Source organism: Podarcis vaucheri, assembly GCF_965113315.1.
Source record: "Podarcis vaucheri genome assembly, chromosome: 8".
Classification (NCBI taxonomy): domain Eukaryota; kingdom Metazoa; phylum Chordata; class Lepidosauria; order Squamata; family Lacertidae; genus Podarcis; species Podarcis vaucheri.
Window position 1 is genome coordinate 60,572,396 of NC_138766.1, and position 21,669 is coordinate 60,594,064.

Genomic DNA, 21,669 nt, shown 5'->3' on the forward strand with positions numbered 1-21,669 from the left:
TAAGCTATATGTCAGTATCTTTAGGAACTTGCCTTATGTCAAGTCAGATCATTGGTCTATCTAGATTAGTAGCATCTGCCCTGACTAGCAGTGGCTCTTTGGGGTTTCAGCATATACCAGGGGTTTAATCTGGGACCTTCTCCCAGAAAAGCATGTGCTCTGCCGCTGAGCTAATGCCTGTCTCGTAAGTGAGTGGTTTGGGGATGGGTAGCATTGAAAATGGAAGAAAGGGGTAATGACCTTACTTGCTTAAGTGTTTTTCTGCATGGCATGAGAAGTACAGCTTGCGTACTTGTGGATATCCTTACCCCTGTGCTATGATTTCCACTGCTGATGCAACCAGCCAGACAAGGGTTGAAATATGTGATTCCATCTGACCCACACACAGGTTCATATTCATGGATTTTGCAGCCACAGTTGACGTTACAGCTCCCAGTGAGATTCCTATGTGCCATGGTGAGTGTAGGACTACAGAAAAAGGAGATTACAGTACACATTAGGTGAAGAAAACGTTAAATAGTTATAGCTGTAAGACCAGGGGAACCACCCTGAGACCTGTGTGTGTAGGGCAGCATATAAAATAATAAGAAGAATACTACCACCATTTGTCAAATGAAAAGTGACTTGTGAGATGTGCCCTGCCCCATTTTCACTAGAAGTCCTGTCTCCTTTTAGGACAGGTTTAGGATTCCCCACAAATGTGATCTTTTGGAGTGCTGCATTGTGGGTCTGATTACACCATTTAAGATCAGACTTGCTTGCCTCTTGTATCAGCAACAGCCAGTATTAGAACTTATCAACAATATTTCTCAAACAGAAATATTGATTGCACTTTTGTGTTCTTTGTGTTTATTGGTTGGGCGTGACTGAGGCTCCTAAGGGATTTGGGGTTATATGGGGACGATGACTTGAAACACAATCCATGGGGTCATGGGCAACAAGACAAGCATCCAAATGGATCACAACCCACCCCAAAAACAATGTTTAGGGTGGCAAAATAGCACTTTGAGGGGACAGGAATCCTACAAGAGGCAGGATATCGAATAAAGGAGGTGGGACACCTGTCACTTTTAGTTTGTTCCTTTATTTTGAAATATTCCCGCATTGGCACAGATATTTTAGAAATTGTTTTCTCCAGTCATACAATTACTAATATATGATACGGCCATTAATTTTTATGTAGGTGGATCCACATTTTACGTGGCACTGCAGGGACACTAGAGTTCACTGCACTTACACAGCAATTATATGAAGGGAAGGCATGGGGCCCCAAACAATCAAAGATACATGGAGTGAAATTCTTTCTCCACTGTGTATTTGGACATGTGCATCTTCACACTTTGCTTTTACATAGCATCACATGTAGATGTGATATTATTGCTTGATGCAATAAGATGCAAATGAGCTCTTAGTTACTATTGCTAGAGGAGAAGAGCTCATGCTTCTACCCTTGAACAAAAGGAGTCTGGTGGCCGTCCATCTAGATGGAGTTTAGACCATTTTCAATATGCCAAATCTTGACTAAGATCATTTCTGATTCCAGAACCATTCAGATACACACCTTGCTTAAACTGAATAAATAATAAAAGTTTGTAACTATATAGCTGTTATTGTTTCAGTTTTGTTGCCTGCATATAACCATGCAAATTACTTGAATTAATTATTATTATTATTATTATTTAGTATTTATACCCCATCCATCCAGCTGGGCTTCCCCAGCCACTCTGGGCAGCTCCCAACAGAATATTAAAAACCACATCTGTCCCTCAAAAACATCTGTTTAGTAAGCATACATACCTGCATAGCAGAAAATGAAAATTCCAGTCATCTATTATTGCATAAGTTAGTAGGAAAGTACCATAAATATCAATAAAAAAGATACAGCACAGGTTTCCATAGAAACCTGGACTTGGCCCAGCAAGACAGCTTATAAATATTTAAATAAAATGAATAAATAAGACTTGTAAGAGTCTGAGTCTCTTTGCCTTTTAAAATGATCTTTAATCATTGTAGTTATATTGTGCCCCAGTGAGCTAATATTACTCTTATGTGCAATGCTACCTTCTATAGGTTTTTCTACGCAATGTATTTATGTACTTTTAAATTATCTGATTTTTAAAAATACATTTTATTAAAGGTATTCTTCAGCTACCTCTGCATTTTCTAATTACTGTATTTATAGTACTGGGCTAAAGTATTCGCTTCAGTCAATTATACCAGAGGCAAGACTAAGTTTTGCAGAAGAAGAAAACAAAAAGGGTGCTTCTTTTGTCTGCAGCAGAAATTCTATTGAATATTCATGACCAACACTGAAAAGACATCACTGACCAAAGCTCACTGAGAAGCTCTCAACAAACAAATAACATTCTGCAAAACATAAAAGCTTTTTGAAAGCTGATTATATTTACACATGACTTTTATGAACAGTTCGATACTGTTTAAATAAATAAGCAGTAAACTCAAATAAGAACACAGCACTGAGAAACTTTTGAGTCATCATTTTATTTTATGGTGAGCACTGGATTTTGAAGCATTACTTAGCTCTCATTGGGGGAAGGGGGACCAAAAAGGTGAATTAGATTTCTAAACGAAGTGTTGTTCACCTTCAGTGTTACTCAGGAATTTGAAAAACAGCTCTACATTTTAAGCAGCGACAGTGAACGCAACTGCCACATAAGGAGCGGGGAAACCCTTAGGGTTATTTCAAAGATGGTGTGATTTTATTTTTCAAAATAGGATGAAAATGATGAAAAGCAACAGTAGCCTTTATCCAATCAAGTGTGTGACCAAAAGATGCTCACACGAGGGGGAACTCCTTGTTCCTCCTCTCCACACAGCCCTCCTGACCCCCCCAAAAAAAACCCCACATTCCTGAAGGTTGGGGGATCTCCAGAGGCTAGAGTAGAAGTGGGGAATTTAGGGGGGGGGACAGGCCAAGCTTCACTCATGGCAAGCCTCCCTCTACCTGATTTTCCCCAATTCCCTTCTCCAGTTTCAGCTCTTCTGGTACTTATTTCAGGCCTTTCCTGAGAGTCCGCAGCAATTTGGGAGACTTCTGGGGGTGGACGAAGAGAGCTTTCCATTACATCGTAAGCTCAAGGGGATATAGCCCTACATTTGGGGAGATGGATCCCCAAGAGTAATGAGTGTGACTACGCCTAATATATTGTAAGAATGCAATTCATAGATGGAAGCTCCTTAAGCAGCGATTAGCTACAACTCCCTATGGAGTGGATTTGCAAAATGTACGAAATGGTCCCAAGTGCTTTGAGGAGATGCCATCCCTCAAAAGCACAGTTGCCCAGCGTACGTAGTGAAAAATGTGGAAAACTGCCAACTGTCTGCAGCGCGCCAGACGGGGCTCCTATCTCTGGCAGAGAGCATGCTGCCACAGATGGTCAGAGAAAAAGAGGGAGCCACGAGATCACAATCCTGCTTGGACAAGGAGGGCAGGGAAATGTGACTCCAAGGAGCTGCTGGGGTTGTTAGTTGAGGGAAACCCCCCCCCCCACAAGCTCTGAGAGAGAAAGAGAAACAACATTCCTGCTCTCTGAGGAGACACAGGAGGTGCCAAGCTCCTGGCCCAATCTCTCTAAAATGAACTCCACCAGAATCCCAAAAGCCCAACTGCAAACACCACCACAACACCACCACTACCTCCTCATCCACAATCGAGACGAAGGGAGACAAATGAGTACAAACACCCTCACGCACAGGCAAAAAACTAATTACAATCACCCAGAACAAAAGACAGAGGAGAGGAACACTGAAGACTAGAATAAAGAAAAGAAATTCCCCTCAGACAGCCCTCCTATCGAAGTAGTGGATTATCCGAGTCAAGTTCTGGAGACTACTTTGCTTCAGTTACTTTCTGCAAAGATACTAAAATATTCACCAACTCATCCTTGAGCTGCATTTCCAGTCATGTAGATTACAGTCCCCCAGACCAAAAGAGATGAACCAGAGACAAAGTCCCAAATATTAATACATTTAATTTGCTGTGCCCTAAAGAAGCCTACATAACGAAGGAGGCACAAAAAACTGAATTGTTGCTGTGATTGATCTTTGCTTCAAATTACGGATCAAGGTTAAGAGAGAAGGAACTGAAGCTGTTGAGCCTGGCACTTTAAGAAGTGGAGTAATGACTGATTTCTGGCTGCCATTTGGAACATTTTGTGAACTCCTTCAGGCTTGTCATATAGCAGTCAGATACAGCTGCAGCCAACACAAACAACAACGTGAATGTATCCAGCTTGTAAACAACAGACCCCTCACTAATGAATTTACTCGTGAACAACTCACTGTTGTCACTGCTCTTTTTATTTTTCCATTTATACTCATTGCATTGAAGACTAGCCTGTTTGTCTGATATAAGAAGGATCCTTTTGCATCAAAGGAAGGGCCACTAGCTCCAGCATCCTATTCCAAAAGTGTCCAGACTGAGGGTTTGGGGAATCCTGCAAACAGGACTCAAAAGCTTCTTGGGCTCTTCTATCCCCCTGGCCCCATCTTCCTCATTGTAGAAAAACATTCTTACTTGGCATTCAATGCTAATGCATGTTTTTATCCCCCATCTTTCTTTAATTACCCGTATTTCTCATTTGAACGTAGGTTTGGATACTCTGCATTTGAATACTCAAGCACTTCATCTTGATTTATAATTTATTGTACCTTTTGTGCTTCAGTTATTAACAATCATGCATTAAAAACTGAATAAAAATACCTTTATATCAATGAAGGGCAACAAAGGATTGCCATTGTCTGTCCCACACACACCAGGAACTGAAATTCAGAGGCACTGGAACCTATCATAACCAATGTCTGCTTTCTCCACAGCATAGATAATATTATAAACCTCTAACTACACCCCTTCTTAGCTGCCTAAAAAACAAACTTCAGACACAATGGTCTAGCTCCCAATATCTATCCTAAGATATAATACACAGAAAGTCCTGGAGTTTTCAGAGGATAATGGGAAATTATGACATATCAGCGTAGGACTGAGTGTGTCAACATAAATTTACGGAATATCCTTTCAGCCTTTCAGTAGTTTCCCAACTTTTGCAACCAAGTGCAAAATCTAAGAGTAAGAAACACAAAGGAATATTAATGCTTTTCCCAAGCTGAAAGCTGTGTTTTTACACTGAACCATCAATACCGTAGTTACCCTTCCTATTACACTGGCATCATAGTTTTAGGATACATACATCTGCCAAAAAGCAAATCTTTTTGCAGCATTTGTTTATGTCACAAGGTTTTAAAGAGAAGGTTCTGCTTTTGGTCCTGTGCATAAGAAATAAATCCATTTACTAGAATTTATAGAGCACCTACAGCTGGGTTACAGCTATGAAAGGAGAAATAAGACCCTTCTCTTAAGAGTTTAAAACCTAAAAGAGAGGATTAAAAAGGATATGATAGGCAAATGTGAAAACATGCGCATATGAGAATGTAAGAGCGCTGCTGGAGCAGACCATCCAGCCCAGTACCCTGTTTCCAACTGTGGCTAGAAAGCTTCTTCAAGGAAGCCCAAAAGCAGGACATGAAGGTCACAGCATCATTTCTCTGACTCCAGGACTAACTTGTGGCACAGCCCCCTTCTCTCTCCTTGAATGGGTGGGTGCAGGGAATTGGGGAACTGGTTGGTGTCCTTTTAGTCCCCTTTAAGCTCCTTATCTTCCTAGCTGCCTGATTTATATTTATACCCAGGCATGGCACTGTGGCAATACATTAATTATACATGAGTGACAAATGCCCTTTAAACATTTCCCTGTACCAGGGATTAGGATCGGTTTCCAGTCTGGAGACCATAGGCCTAAATAAATTCTTTCTTCACATATGCTTTGGGACCTGTAAATCCGAACAGCAGCACTCACTCCCAATGTCCCTGGGATCTCAATGTCACTGATTATTATGGTGTTTATATTTCCTGCTCCCTGTTGTTCCTGTTGCTAGTCGCATGCTACACCCTGATGGCTCCTCCAGGTGCCTCAGAATTGGAAAAGCCTGCAGGAACTCAGGAGCTGTGGAATTAGTTAGCAGCTCTCTTGACAATGCAGGCCCCATAAGGCTGCAGGCTTCTGTCCATCCATTTACCCCTCCCTCTCTCTGTGTGTCCTAGTGCCTGCGGAATTTTGCTGAACACTTCTGTTTTCACACTGTTTCTAATTTGGTGGAACCTACCATACAAGACCTGGATGTCAATGACTGCCTGGTCTCCAATATCCCAAAGTCTGCGCAGCGCCCCGTCTCGCTGTTTTGGCTTTGGGGACAGCGGGCTGCTATCCGCAAGCCTTGGGAGCCCAGCGGGAACTCCCGCGGGCTCCGGCGGCTTGCGGATAGCTGCCCAAAGCCCGGGGTACGCAGCTCTACGCTCCCCAGGCTTTGGGCTGCTGCCTGCTATCCGCAAGCCTGAGGAGGCCGGCGGGAACTCCTGGCGGGCTCCGCAGGCTTGCGGAGAGCTGCCTGAAGCCCGGGGTGCACAGCACCGTGCTCCCCAGGCTTCGTGCTGCAGGCAGCTGTCCACAAGCCTGCAGAGTCTGGCGGGAACTCCCGTCGGGCTCCACAGGCTTGCGGAGAGCTACCTGAAGCCCGAGGTGCACACAGCCGCGCTCCCCGGGCTTCGGGCTGCAGGCAGCTATCCGCAAGCCTGCGGAGCCCAGCGGGAGTTCCCGCTGGGCTCCGCAGGCTTGCAGATAGCTTCCTGAAGCCTGGAACGCAAGAGGGGTCGGTGCACACCGACCCCTCTCGCTCTCCAGGCTTCAGCGAAAGCCTGCATTCACTCCATAGGATGCACACACTTTCCCCCTTCATTTTTGGAGGGGAAAAAGTGCATCCTATAGAGCGAAAAATACGGTAATTTCTAATCCCTTGCCTTACCTGAACTGTAAACCCTTCAATAATGTAGCTGTCTGTGAGAATCCTGCTTAGCAACTACATGCTTCTTTACTTCCAGAAATAACAAGCAAGTCCATTGACTAATATTGGCCACAAAAATGCCTTTTTACTAAAACTACCATTAGAGGAAAGCACATACTAGAGTTTCCCCTTGACCTAACACAACAAGCCATTTCTCAAAAGATGCAGTGGAAATTGAGAAATCTTTCTAAGGGGAAATACATTTCAGCACAGCCTTTGAAAGAAAAACACAAACAACAGCTGTCAACATGCCAGAGTCAAGCTTCAAATCAGTTTATTGAACTGTTTTATAACTATAAGCCATAAAACCTTATTTCCCCTGATTTCTCATTATTATAGCAGAATGTGTTCCAGCCAACTCACCATTAGCATATAGGCACAATTATGGCCTCATAATGCAAATGATATACATTAAGATATATTACTGAGGATAAAGTCTGAATATCAAAATTTATTGCTACTCATAGAATTATAGAGTTGGAGGAGATTTTGCGCAGCCTATCTAATAAAACTCCCTGCTTGGTACAGGAAATCCAGAATTAGAGCATCTCCAACAAAAGGCTATCCAGTCTCTGCTTAAAGGCCTCGAGCAAAAGTGAGTCTACTATGCCTCTAGGTCAGGGGTCCTCAAACTTTTTAAACAGGGGGCCAGTTCACTGTCCCTCAGACATTCTTGGTGGCCGGGCTATAGTTTGAAAAAAATATAAACAAATTCCTATGCACACTGCACATATTATGTTTGTGGTGCACAAAAAACAGGAAAAACAATACAATATTTACAATATACTTTAAAGGCATTGCACATGGTGACATCATGGGCACTAGCCAATTTGCTCTGTTCTGCCAGAAATATAAGGATCTCCATCTGCAGAACGTGAACCTTTTCAACAAGATATATTTGGATTAAATGCAGTGCAGTTGCTCTAAGGGTGAAGACATTGGAAGAGACAGCATAGGCAGAGCATAGCCATCACGACTAGTAGCTGTTGATAGTCCAATCCAGCAACTCCCACAGTTTCACTTGGTGCTGTGAGCATGTGGTTGCCATGGGCTTAGAAGTATGTGGCAATGGGGGGGGGCACTTGTGTTACATGCAGGTCTTTGGAGAATAAACTCCAATTGCAAGAAATGGTCAAAGGAGGAAGAAAGAAGGGGAGGGCGGATAAGAGGTGTGTGTAAGGGGGGCAGGAGAGGAATGACTGGGTCCACTTAAAGGGAGAGGCTCTTGGAGATTTCTGAAACCCCAACTGTTGGGAGGCAAGGGAAGTGACTGGGGAAGGGGACCTCCCTGCCACTTGGCCACAGGCGAAGTCTGCAAGCGCTGCCGACCAGAAGGAGAAGCTACAATGGAAGTAGCAGCCCTCGCTGGGATCCCGCAGAGAATCCGTGGCTTCGGCACTGGCTGGTTGCCGTGGAGGGCTCCGCTATGCCGGAGGTCGGCAACGGTCAGTGTGGATCTCTTTCCCCTCAGCGTGAGCAAGTTAACTCCCAGGTTAAGGCTCAGCGTATCGATTCCCCTCAGTCGCTATCGCCACCCTGAGAGTCCAGCTGACTTTGGCTTGGGGGATTTGCAGGAAAGGAAGTGGGTCTCCAGGTAATCGTCTCTCTCTTAAGGCAGGCTGTAAATGCTCGGGAGAGCATGACGGCATAACGACTCCCCTTCTCTCCCATTCCCTGCAATTTGACGGGTAACGGGAGAATGAAAACCAAAATGTTGCACTTGAAGCCAAATGACTGTTGAGGGAATAGCTGAGTAAGAAACTGTCTTTGCGCAAGAAAGACGAAGGAAAGGAAACCGGGGAAAGAAAGGGAAGCGAGAGGAGCGGCTTTTCGGTTGAAACTGCCAGGAAGCAAAGTGGGGAGGGCGGGAAGTGCCAAGCGAACCAGGGAAAAGAGGCCGCTTAGCAAGGCGGCGGGAAGAAAGGAGCATGGAATGAGAGAAAACCTCAGGGTTCCGTCCACAACAGCTTCAAAGCTCCTGGGGCTCCCCTGTACCTTGTCAAGCTAGAGCAGCCTCTCTCCCGACCGACGAGGCCTCGCCTTCCTCAGCCCTCTGAACCTGCATGTTCCCTGGCACTGCCCACCATGTTCCTGTGCCGCTAAAACTTTGGGCCAAGACCAGTTAGATGGCGGCGGGTTCTGCAATTGCCGGGTGGGCCGGGTTCAGGACCCTGGCAGGCTGGATGTGGCCCGCGGACCATAGTTTGAGGATGCCTGCGCTAGGTAATTGGTTCCGCTGTCATACTTGTTTCTCCACTGTCAAACTGCTCTTATTAAGATGTTTCCCCTAATGTTCGAGCAGTTTCTATTCTCTGGCCCAGAGGTTAGTGTTTGTCCCAAATATCTAGCATTCTGAGTCAGATCTGTCTTATTTAATATAAGGCAGGGTTACTCTGTAAGACCAGAACAGGAGGCTATTTCTCCATTTTTCTGCCTTTGCTGAACATAGGCATGCACATACAGTCCACAAGGAATTGTAGGAACTCAGGCTGAAAAAGGTTCTCCACACCTGCACAAAAGCTTTAAATTGTGGTTATCTCTCTCTCTCCCCCCCCCCACTCTCTTTTGATTGCCACATTTAATGTCCTTATGAAATAAAGCAAGTTTACTACCATTATATAAGCAGGCTAGCTTTGATGAAAGCATGAATTATTTAGAAAGCCAAAAGATACTTACCCGGTAGTATATGGTATGTTTATCCCCCCTAGATTAATGCTTTCGCATCCAACAATGAACAGCGTTGAAAAGCAGAGCAAAGACACACCACTGCAGATCATTGCCAGCTTTGCAGACTCTCTTGCACTGAGCTTGAGTTTTTTTATAATGTAGCCCCCTAAGACAATACCAACACCAGCACTTGGAACAATGATCACACCTGATTAAAAGGAAAGAAAAGGGTAAAATTAAAACACTTTCTATGTTACAAAGGATGAAAGAATAAAAGGGGGCGTGGAGAGAAAAACCTCTCCCACCAGTGTGGCTGTGCAATTTCTACACTATTTTTATGATAAAACACTTAATACCCCATCCTTAAATTCAAGCAGAACTCTCAGGGTGTCATGCAAAAACAAAACAATATGACCCCATTGCCTAAGGCTGGTTCTCACACCACCAGATGAGGTGATAATTGGGCAATTTCATGATTGCCCCCGCACACATTGAATCTGCTTAAAAGCCTCAGAGGTCCTGTCTGTGGACTCACCATCCAGATCCATCAGAGTGGTCAGAACTAGAGACAGGTCATTTTGGTGGTGGCCCCCATATTTGTGGAATGCCCTCCCTATAAAGGCACACGCACACACCGTACTGGATTTTATGCAGACCTTTCAAGCAGTTTTTAATAAATATGTGTGCTGTTGTGCATGGTCTTAACCACTACTGCTTTAATGTATTCAGATTGATTTTATTAGTGCATGAAGTACACGATAAATTCTATAGTGATTTTTATTAGCATATGAAGCATATAATAAATTCTATAGTGTTGTATTTATATACCAGAAGGGGGGGGCAATATACAAATTCTGAAGTAATAAGTCTTCCATACAAAATTAAAAATCAGTGCATATAAAAAAACCACACCTAGATATAAAGGAGAAGGAATCTAACTAGCCTAGCCTTCTCTGTGACATGCTATTTTTGGCAGGGTTTTTCTTCTTCATGGAGGAGCATTTCATCATATGTTCATCACCTTAAGTGAAAAGTAGTGCAGCCCAAAACCCAACTTAACCATCACAGCAATTCTTCATGAGAACTTCACCACAGCAAAAAAAGTGTCAGAATTTTCACTGCCCTTCAGTTATGTCAAAGGATTAATAAAAGCTTCCTTATGATTTTTCCAGAAGCAGCAGAAACAGAATAAATAGAGCTATTGTTAAATACAAGCAGAAATATTGCTTTGTTTTCATGCTAGGCTGGGAAGGAAAACAGCTCCAAGTGTTGTTAGAAAATACGTGAAATTCAAGAGAATTAAATTAAGTTTCTAATTGGGTGATAATTCACAAACGTGGTATCGATTGTAATTCATTTCCTTTTAGATGGGATTTCATGACTAAGGATTATTTTATGGAACTGTCTTGCTGATGCTAGATCTAGTTTTTGAAAAGTCTCAATGGAGAGAGAGAGAAAAAATGGGGGGGTATCACGGCCTAAAATATTTATATCTATCTATCTATTGCAAGTGGCAAAGCAAAGTCAAAGTAAACACATGGAAGAATGGTAAATTAACTGGATCTGCAAATCAATTACATCGCAGGAAGAAATTCTGTACTAGCAAGGTGTGGACCATATGGGAAACAAATAAGAGCCTGAGAAACAAAGGGCGTACTTTTAGCCTGTTGGTGCATCTCTACAAAATCTCCTCAGAATTTGGGAGCTCCTTTCCCTTTGCTCTCTTCCCTTCTACCAACTGCTTCCTTGACATTTGAACTGACAGTTATCCCTGCACATGGAGTTCCTTCTATTTTAAACTAATATTTCATTATTTCTCATGGCAATCAAGAATAAGAAACACTATAGTTATTGTGCAAAACTATAAACCAAATGTGCTAAACTCATTTGCTTTGTTTTCCTTTTGAGAATCTAGGTGATATTTGTTTATGCTCCATATATAGGCCCTTCTATTAATGAGCAACTGTACCACTAGAAATAAGTGGTAAACAATTTATAGACTCCAAGAAACAGATTAAAATCAAACTGACAAAACAGACTTTGTAAAGGCCACACGGGAAACAACACATATTCTTTTTGACTATGTACTGTATATGAAATGCAAAGCAATGCATTCTAAAAAGAGCACTCGGTTATGCCGTGGTTTGCTCAAAGGAGATTCCAAAGTTAAGCATGTGCTAAGCAAGAGTGTCACATGCCATTTTCAAATCTAGTATCTGATTGCTTGCTACTGTGTCACACATAAGTTACTTTCCAAAGACAGCTAAGAATGGATTCTGAATGTGTCAAAGATGCTACTGCATTAAGTGCCCCAAACCAAGAATAGTTTTGAGTCAGCAATATCCAGTTTCTGTCCTTGAGTTGGCGTCAAAAGGTTGCAGCAAAAAGTTTTCCAACATTGGAGAAAATAATAATATACAAATACCTATTGTATGGTTTTCACAAGTGGTACTAGGCAATCTTAAACAAGGAAATTGAGTAGAGTGAGGCTTAAATGTGAGGGGGAAATGGACAGAATTGGGCTGTGAGAAAGACCTTTTTCAAAAATCTAAGTTGATCCAAAAGTATACATCAACTAACCAGTTTCTGTCTCTCTCATTCTTGGGTTGGACATTAGCAATTTCTCATATCAAGCTTAAGGCTTGGTTTACCCTGACTTTATGAGTACACATCTAATACTAGGCAATGATACAATTAAGGCCCTTGGGTATGCCATAAAACACAGAAGCCACATTCATTAAGAGCCTGAGTAGCTTCTGTACTAATCACATGGAATTGCAAGACTGTCAATCAAAACAGCATTTTATGTATTTTATGTTATAGAATGCACAACTTCCATACCCTGTGGAGGTGTCCATACAGGATTGTCTGCACCCATTTTCCCATTTTTTTTTAATTTCACCATTTGTACCAAACTTCTCTTGGTTTCTCCCCTTATACAAATTTATTAAAATATGGAACGTTTCAACTAAGTTTCTCCTACCCCTATAAGAATTCCATGTCAAGGTGCTTCCATTACTTCTCTTCATCTCTTCTAACTACACAGTTTTAACTACCCTTCCTAGACCTCTTCTTTGGCAGTAAATAGAAAGGGTTTTCCCATTCAAGGACTCTAGAACAGTGAAGTCTTGCCAAGATACAATTTACATTAGGCTATTTTAGTTTAGCTAAATGGGTCCTTTCTAAGTACATTTATAAACCTTGATAATTATGTTAGCTGGCTTTTTAAAGGAGGCTAAACTAATTCATATAGGATGATCTTGGGAAAGGGTTTAGTGTTTTCAGGTTGATTTTATGATGCCACCTTTTTAAAAAAAGAATTGTTTTAGCTATGTTTTATGCTGTCTCAACAATAATGTTGGTTTTAATATTTAATGTCTTTTGTAAGCTGTTTTGAGTATGTGTCCAAAAGATGGGAGGGTATATAAGGCATATTATGATCGCCTCCACTGGAACCCCCAAATTCAGAGCAACATCCATTTGATTCTCAGGTGCTGGAAGCAAACATTATGGAATGGCCTTGTTTCCAATTAACTCAGAGGCCTGCAAATAGTCACTGCTGGGAGAAAATAGATTGACCTTTGGGTTGATTCAGCTTGGTAATTGTGACGTTTTAATGCCTTTACATGGAAATTCATACAAGAGCTATATAGATTTAAATAACCATAGTAATAGCTTCAGTTATTGCTGAGATGAAAAATGAGTAAAGATATGGACAGGCCATTTGACCAATGAATGACCTGAAAGCAAGAGAGTGAGACATGCTGAAAGAGCAGTAAACTTCACTCTTAAGCAATCAATGGCAATCTAACAGGTCAGGACAACCTTTTGATGGTGCTGGCATTGCCAGAGCAATTTTATTTCCGCATGAGAAAACATTATCACACTACAGGCATGGCAAATTGCTCATATATAAACAATGGGTACCTATAAGGCCGAATAATTGCAAACTGTAAAACAAACAATTAAAAAGTTTTCTTTTGCCAGTCACAAAAGAATAATTCTTACAGGTTTCCTTACTGATGGCAATGCCTTACCAGTATAGATGCTGGCATTAGAAGCTGGGATGCCAAACTGTGACTCGATGAACTTGGGGATGAAGGTAATAAAAGCAGTAACAATGGCACTCTCGGCTGTGTATGACAAACTCACAAAAAGGAATGTCATGTTGCTTAAGATCCTGACAGCTGCTCTTGGAAGTTCTACAAATGACACAAAAATAAAAATAAAAATAGAAGTATGACACATGAACTTTATATATACATAATGAATGGAAAACAGAAAGAAAATCAGCCTGCTTTGAACTGAATTTTAAGGAATGGTTACCCATCCAAGACCTCTTCCTGGGGGTTCCACAGTGTGAATACAAAATAATCTTAGCATATGTTAGGGCCTTTCCAACATTCCCAAGTGTGCTTCCATAAGTAGAAGTCTTAGGAGTAAATAACTCAGTGACAGACCACCTGCCTCACGTGTAAAAGACCCCAGGTCCAGTCTTTGGCATCTCATCCTAAACAGATCAGGTAGATGGTGATGGGAAAAATCTCTGTCAAAAATCCTGGAGAGCCAGTGACAGACAGAGTAGACAATACTGGACTAGACTGACTCAGCAAACACCCTCCTCTGCAACCTCCACTACTTCTCTCCTCACCACAAACACAATCCTATCCCTAACTTTTCATATCACTGCAATGGACATAATTGTTGTAAGCATTTCAATTTGCCAGAGAGAACAATCCTCTTCCTGAGCACTGTTCTACCAACACCCGACCCCTGAGCCGCTTGTGGGGACATAGAGGGAGGAGAGGGGAGATCATTCCACTTTACATTCCACCATTTTCAGGTCAACTTGGCCAAACAGCCAATAAGGGTGATTTCTCCCCCAACGTTTGTAATGAATGCTTTTAATAGGGGCCAAGGAGAAGCATTACAGCAAGCCCTGGGGAATTAAAGTGAAGGTGGATGCAGCAATTTTTCATTTAAAATAATGAAGACATATAGCAGTCACTGCAAAAATTCAGCAGAATGCTACTCTGCAACTTTTCCTGACACACAGTCATTTAGAGGACAATGCTGAAAGTCTTATTTCCAGAAGACTTGCTCACATTTGAACTACGCAAAAGAGAATGGTTGAGGAACTGCATCACAAAGTTTAGGTGTGAAGAAAGCCAAAACTAAAAAATGGCATGAAGCACATTTTCTTATAGCCAATTAAATTTGCTGAACTGAGCAATTATGACACTGCAATGTCAAAGAAAAAGAAAAAGGTGACATTTTCAAAGGTGAATATGAAACTGTACCAATGTGCCAAGAAATGATGGTGCAGTTTTATGACAATGCCACAACTAGGTCACCAAATGGTGCTAGAACTATATTACAGGCCACAAAAGGTTGGGGGGCGGAGTTAATACTACAGGTCGGTCACATTGGAAACCAACTATAAAGCAAGCCCGGATTTTAAAACAACTTCAAACCAACCATGGTTGAAAATCCTGGTTTCTTTGTATTTCCCTGCTCAAAGACTAGTTATTTAGTGACTTCCTGATTTAATTGTGACTCATACAAAAGGAAGGAGTGAAGAGGTTATATGCACTGGCAAAAAGCTTATTCATACATTGTTGAGCCACTACTGGATGACCCTGAATCAGCCTCTATGTACCCCTTTGTGTCTTATTTTCTGCCCCATGTGCTTATAGGCTTTGAATGCCCATTAAGAGTAGTTTAAATAGGATATTATATATATTATTTCTGTTACTAGTGCCACCAACTATAATATATTACTTTTGCAGTGTCTTAAAACAGAAATTGTTTCAATTACATTAATGTATAGACAGAATTAAACTGGAGAAAAATGAAGGCAATTTACATTTGCCCAAGAGCAGATAACATATAACTCCTTTGCTTTCCCAATTTGTATAAGAATGACTAAATCTTTACATACAGGGCAAGCTGGTTCTGTTCTCTGCTCTGGATGTTATGATAGTTCTACTGACCGCTATCTGAAAACATTGAGTTGGATGCAGACTCACTGAAATCAATGGGACTTAAGTTGGTTGTGTCAAAGAGTGGCTGACACAGCACAAGCCTAACATATCTACTCAGAAGTAAGCCCTACTGAATTCAATGAGAGTTACCTACTTCCCAGGTAAACAGAATTAGGATTTCAGCCTTAGTCTGGATTCAACCCATTGTAGCGTTTGTCCGCTTCCACAGACAGTTTTCCCGGGTCATGTGGCCAGCATGAGTAAGCCACTTCTGGCGAAACCAGAGCAGTGCACGGAAACACCATTTACCTTCCCGCCGGAGCGGTACCTATTTATCTACCTGCAATGCTTGCTTTCGAACTGCTAGGTTGGCAGACTGAACAACGGGAGCTCACCCCGTCGCGGGGATTTGAACCGCCGACCTTCCAATCCGCAAGCCCAAGCAGCACAGTGGTTTAACCCACAGCGCCACCCGCGCCCCCAAAAGTAAGTACCAATGCATTAAAAGGGGCTTAACCCCTGGTCATTACACATATAATTGCAACTTTTGGCTACTAAACTTCATACTTTTTTCATGACAAGTGAGTTAATCTATTAGAATAACTAGCATTGCTCTGCAATTTCCAGTTGGAAAGCACTTTCAGTTTCAGAATTTCCAGTGTCCAGACAATAGTTGTGAATGCAACTAACCCACACCTCATTTGAATGACTGCTTCCTATATTTACCTAAGCACCCGCCAGTTCTCATTTTTAGATAGAGACCATCTACATGATGAGGAACTAGGAAATTGTGACTGGTGCTATTCCTTGTGGTGATGACAAAAGCCACCATGCAGAGGCTGTTTCGAGCTTATCTAAGGCAGTAACAAAAACTGTTGGTCATATTCTTACATTCTTCCACAGCTACATAATCCATATGAGGCAACAGGACTGCGGGACAGGGGAGAGAATGTGGCCACATCATGATTTATGAAGCTGTGGAGGAACACGGCAAATGTCTCGAATGATCCTGACATGCTTTGCACAGACTGCATGTGCCAGGATATTGTGATTTACCCAACAGCAACTGTGGATTAGCCAGAGATTACAGGTGGTCCCGAGATAGAATAACATATGCTACAAAACACTGGTTACTCTCCCATTTCCCAAGTGCACTATTATTGCCTATTAGCTTTCATTATCAATTTTCAGCAGAAACTAACAGTAATGGTATGATCTTAAACCTCACCCCAATCTGTTATTTAAAAAACATATTACCTCTAACATTCTTTCCAAATCCCATTGAAGCAGGGACTTCATGGTCTACCTGACTTTTGCTGTTTGCTTTTTCTTTTACAATATCATCATCACTTGAAACATCATCAGCATGCATCTTCTTTTTCTTCTTTTTCTTGTGTCGAGGTGGAAGCTTTTTGGGGAAAGTAAACATTGGAAGTATGACAAAAAGCATCGCAGTGGCACAAAGGAGGAAGCCACTCCACCTGAAGTTGAGAGAGAAAAAAGAACAATTGCAGCTGGACTATATGTGTACTGCAACCAGAAACAAAAACTAGTGACTGAGACTGTACAAAGATTCTCTGCATCTTACAAAACAGAAAACATCCAATGTACTTCTAATTATTTCGTAAAATATTTCTTTACATGGTGAGTGAAATTAAAAAATTGACATACAAGTAAGAGTCACAACTAGAATCAGAAAGAAACAAACAGCTTGGTCTGCACATAACATTAAAGTTCAGTTTATTAACTATGGTTTATTAAGCTATGTGTGAACCCAACCAAGCAGCTTAACTAGGATTTTTATACTGCCAAATAATGAACTGGCTTCTAAGAGACTGACAAAGCTTGGTTTGCTTTAACTATAATTTGGCATTAAGTGTGAATCCAGCACTCTTTTTTAACTACAGCTTGTTTGCCCATCCCATCACAGATGCTCACCAAAGTGTAAAGCCATGAGGCAAGAGCAGCTAGAAAGCAAACCAAATGAGCCATGGTTTATTTGATTGTCTATGGGAGAACTTTGTTTGTTTGTTTGTTTGTTTGTTTGTTTGTTTGTTTAAAAAACCCTAGCTTAAAGTTTAATCCATAAACAAACCACGGCTTCATATAATGTGTGAATCAAGCCAATATATGATACAAAATGAATTTCTATTAAATAAAAAAAAAAACTAGGGGACAGAATATCAAGTAGGCAAATAGCACTTGCAGTACAAACCAAAATAAGTTTGAAATGAATGTTAAGGCAGACAGCAGATGTCTATTTCAGCAGCAAATTAACCATGTCCTTCTCAGCATTTAGTAGGAAACTAAATGTTTTTATAGATCCACTGTAAGTTTTGTACATTTGTAACACAATAGAAGACAGTAATTGACAAGGTCTCTTAATGTCGGGAAATTAATTCCCCACTCCCCAGACAGCACAATCCCAAAACTGATCCCACCCGCTGCTCACTGCTGCAGACTACATGTTCAGTGTAACGGTTCAGACCCAAACGCTAGCCTATTCCAAGGCTAGATAACATACATTCTGGTCATTGTGGCCTATCAGAGTTATGTGGCCACTGATGCTACTTTTTCCTCATCTCTTTTGTCTCTAGTTACTAAGCTAAATTTGGCTCTCAAACGTCAGCTGTGTTCCAGTTCAGTCAGAGTTCTCTTTTTACCTGTATGGTTGATGTATAGCAACCAGACAGCCATTCTGAAAGAAAATATTTTCTGGAGCAAAAGCATTGCAGAACTGGATGCTGACATAGACTCGGTATTATTCCGCCCTAATATTCTATTCTGTGTGTAATTCACATGGGTTACCTTACTCTACCTGTGTTAGATTTTCCAGAATGAATATATACCGGTAGAGAGAGATGGAGACCTCCCACATTCCTAGGTCACCAGCTGCTGGCCATTAAGTAGCTGAGTGTACCATCTGCAGAACACCAATTAAGGAGCATCTGGTAGAAATAAGAAGCCATAGGCTTTATGGCTACTCAGTGCCTTGTAAATGTGCCTAATTATAGCACAGCACCCAGTTATTTCTGGCAGATGTTTGGCACTGAATGTCTGGGAAATCTAAGGCCATATTTCTTCAAATTAAGATCACCACTATTATTGTCATGGTTAGATTGTTCATGGTTAGATTGTTAACTCCCTTCCCTGTGACTCTTATATAATTATTGCTGCTCCTTTAATGTCGTTGCAGCTGTTTCTAACCCACTTGCTGCTAAAACCAAACAGTGCTTTGTCAACTTGGCTATCTCAGCAAACAGCAAGAAGAAATTAGGGTGTTAAAGTTGTTAACACTAATCAGATATCATCATGGTCAGTACCTGGATGTAAGAATGTTTGATACATCTATAGGAAGCTACTCTGTGCTCCCAAAAGAAGGGGAATGTGATTAACTGAGATTAATTAATGTGAAAATGCACTGATACAGCATGGGCTGCTTGGCAAGCGAAACACAACAACTATGAATTGTCCTGTTTTTTCCAACCAAAAGGTCTATCTACTCCAGCATCTCTGGGAAACTCACAAGCAGGGCATAAAGGTGATGCCCATCTCTGTTGTTTGTGCCTGGCAACTTATGTTTAAAGTCCATTCAGCTATCTTGCCCACAAATCTGCATAAATCTTTTATTGTGACAACCCCTCTGTTGCTCAAGTAGACATGTTAGAGCATCATAATTTGTGCCAGTACAATGTCTCACAACAGCAAGCTATAAAATGAGAATGCATGACTAATTATGCAAATTGAATTATTCTCACATATTAACTCCTATATAGTTGGATGTGCAGAAGTGTAGCTGGATATTGGCATAGAAACACACAGACATACTCCAGGAAGGGAATCTAAAGGCTTTGCTGCAAATGCTAAAGTACTTGGCTTTTAAAAACCTTTTTAACTTTGAATATTTATTCATAGTTCTACATGTACAACTAGCAAACAACAGAAAAAATAAGTGACAAACCAGCAATCAATCTGGTTAAACAATCCACAGATGCATCACGCACTGCAGTTACTCTAAACTCAGAACTGTCAAGGACATGGTCAAATGTTTAAGCTGCTTTAACCACCTTCAAAAAGATGTTATTAGCTGGATCATGAATCCAATGTCAATGGTCATTCTCATGCATAACAGACATACAGCTGCAACTTACCAGTTACCGATGAAACGAGGGTCACTCTGGTCAATATAAACAGTACTTCTAGGATCCACATAAAACCCAATAAGAACTCCGCCTAATAAATATCCTGCTGCTGGACCAAGTGCTCCCATTACATACATGATGGCTGAAAAAAGAAAAGCAAAAGCCAACCCAGGACATGTTAAAATATACCATATTACAGACATTACAATATTAAAGCAGAATGCTAAAGTAATAAAAGATTTCACAGATAGAAAGAAAAGGAAGACAAGCGCTTTCCTATGATTTTGCATATTCTAAGAGCAGCCACTCCTGGCTTTTTCTACAGTTCCTATTGTTTCTCCCACATAAAACATCCACCCCCTTGCAACTGCATACAGGATTGCCTTCTAAAAAGCAAGTTCCATTCCTGCTGCCTGCTAATGAATGGTAACATCATACCTTTTTAACACTTCTAACTTTAAGTAGCTAGATATTTCAGGGTATTTCTTCATTCCTTATTTTCAGAATAAGGAAAAACTATTTGCAGTGTCTGATTATTGACATATAAGCAAGTGGAGTAGGTGGACAACAGGGGAGGGGACAGACTCTGCTGGGTGGGGAGAGTGTCCTTTTACATGAGCTTGGGCTTTTTTCTTGCAAGGGTCCTTGGGAAGGCAAAGGATGGAGCCAGAATTGCAGGCAGGGGCCATGTGGGACAGAACCACTTTGGCAGACTGGGGCAGAGGCACGGGGATGGCATGCAGAATGCACTGTGCTGTGTGTAATACTCTGAACTCTCTCCAGAGTAGACCCAGGTATAAATATGCATATCTTTTGGAGAATACATGATTTGCACCCAAATCATCTGCATTTACCACTGGAATGTGCAGCAGCTATTTAGTCTAAGCAGACATTACAGAGCATTTATTTAGTAATGCTGAAGACAAGTTTCACAGTTAGCAGAAATACAGTATTACAAAGATAAAAATAACAAATGCAGGCTATATTCCATTAGAGATGGGAATGCTGCCTAAAACTTAAAAATTATTATGAAGATACTGTATGCGGTCCTCCGTTTCTGTAAATATATCTTACTGGCAATATAAATATTAAACACCCTGACCCTTAAAATAATGTACTTAACTCTTCAGTGCATAAATGGAAATTAGGAAGTGGCCCCCTCCATTAACAAGTTACCAATCCCCACTGTGGTAAAATATGATCCTGAATAGTCATCAACAATTGTGGAAAGATATGGAAAGTGAAACTAAAACTAGGACTGAAGCACAAGGAAGGTGGGCAGTTCTAGTCACTTTTAGACAATAAAAATGCCTGCCATTCATTAAGTACCCATATGAAATTTTAAGTAGCTAATGAAGAACAGTTCCTAGCCTAAAACATATTTACAATTGTATACAGGAATATATATTTGGCTATTAATATAGAACTAGTGGGGAGTGTCAGGCGCTACCCATGATTTTTTAGAAAGCAACATAAAATGGTTTCTCCTCCCTTAATTGTGTAATTTGTGAGTTTGCACCTATCACACCAAATAATGACTGAAGTCATACGCCAAAGTCATATTTCAGTCCATGTTTTCATCTTTACAACTTTGTGAGGCTGGAAGAGAGAAACTGGTCCAAGTTCAGCCAATGACGATCATAGCCTGGTATGCAGTTGAACCCCAAACTCCTTGATCCTAGTCTGACACTTTAACCACTGCACCATACTGGTCTGTGGGATTGTAAAGAATCTCAAATGCCGTACCATACTTTGTTTGAATTAATGAGGAAGGAAGTTGGGCAGAGCAGTCCAAAACCATGATTTCTAGGGGGTTTGGTTGAAGTGGGGGTGTCCACTGACCCACTGATTAGGAGCACTTGAATGCCCCTGCCTAAATAGCAAGTGGACAGACACTACCATTGGTAGGCATGCCACTGGTGTTAGTTTCACTGCACCAGCCTGGTCCTGGGAGCTAGTGC

The 21,669-nt window shown here is 41.3% G+C and overlaps 1 protein-coding gene across 4 annotated transcripts in view; it reads right to left on the reverse strand.

Annotated features, from left to right (window-relative positions):
• The window catches only part of SLCO5A1 (solute carrier organic anion transporter family member 5A1), a 67,672-nt gene that overhangs the window by 7,732 nt on the left and 38,271 nt on the right, over positions 1 to 21,669 (reverse strand). For all 4 annotated transcript variants that reach the window (XM_082233780.1, XM_082233781.1, XM_082233783.1 and 1 more), the window contains 5 exons: positions 19,718 to 19,850; positions 16,824 to 17,047; positions 13,620 to 13,784; positions 9,592 to 9,790; positions 309 to 468 (listed from right to left, as the gene is read on the reverse strand). In XM_082233780.1, coding sequence (XP_082089906.1) covers positions 309 to 468; positions 9,592 to 9,790; positions 13,620 to 13,784; positions 16,824 to 17,047; positions 19,718 to 19,850 — 881 coding nt within the window. The remainder of the gene's footprint in view (positions 1 to 308; positions 469 to 9,591; positions 9,791 to 13,619; positions 13,785 to 16,823; positions 17,048 to 19,717; positions 19,851 to 21,669) is intronic.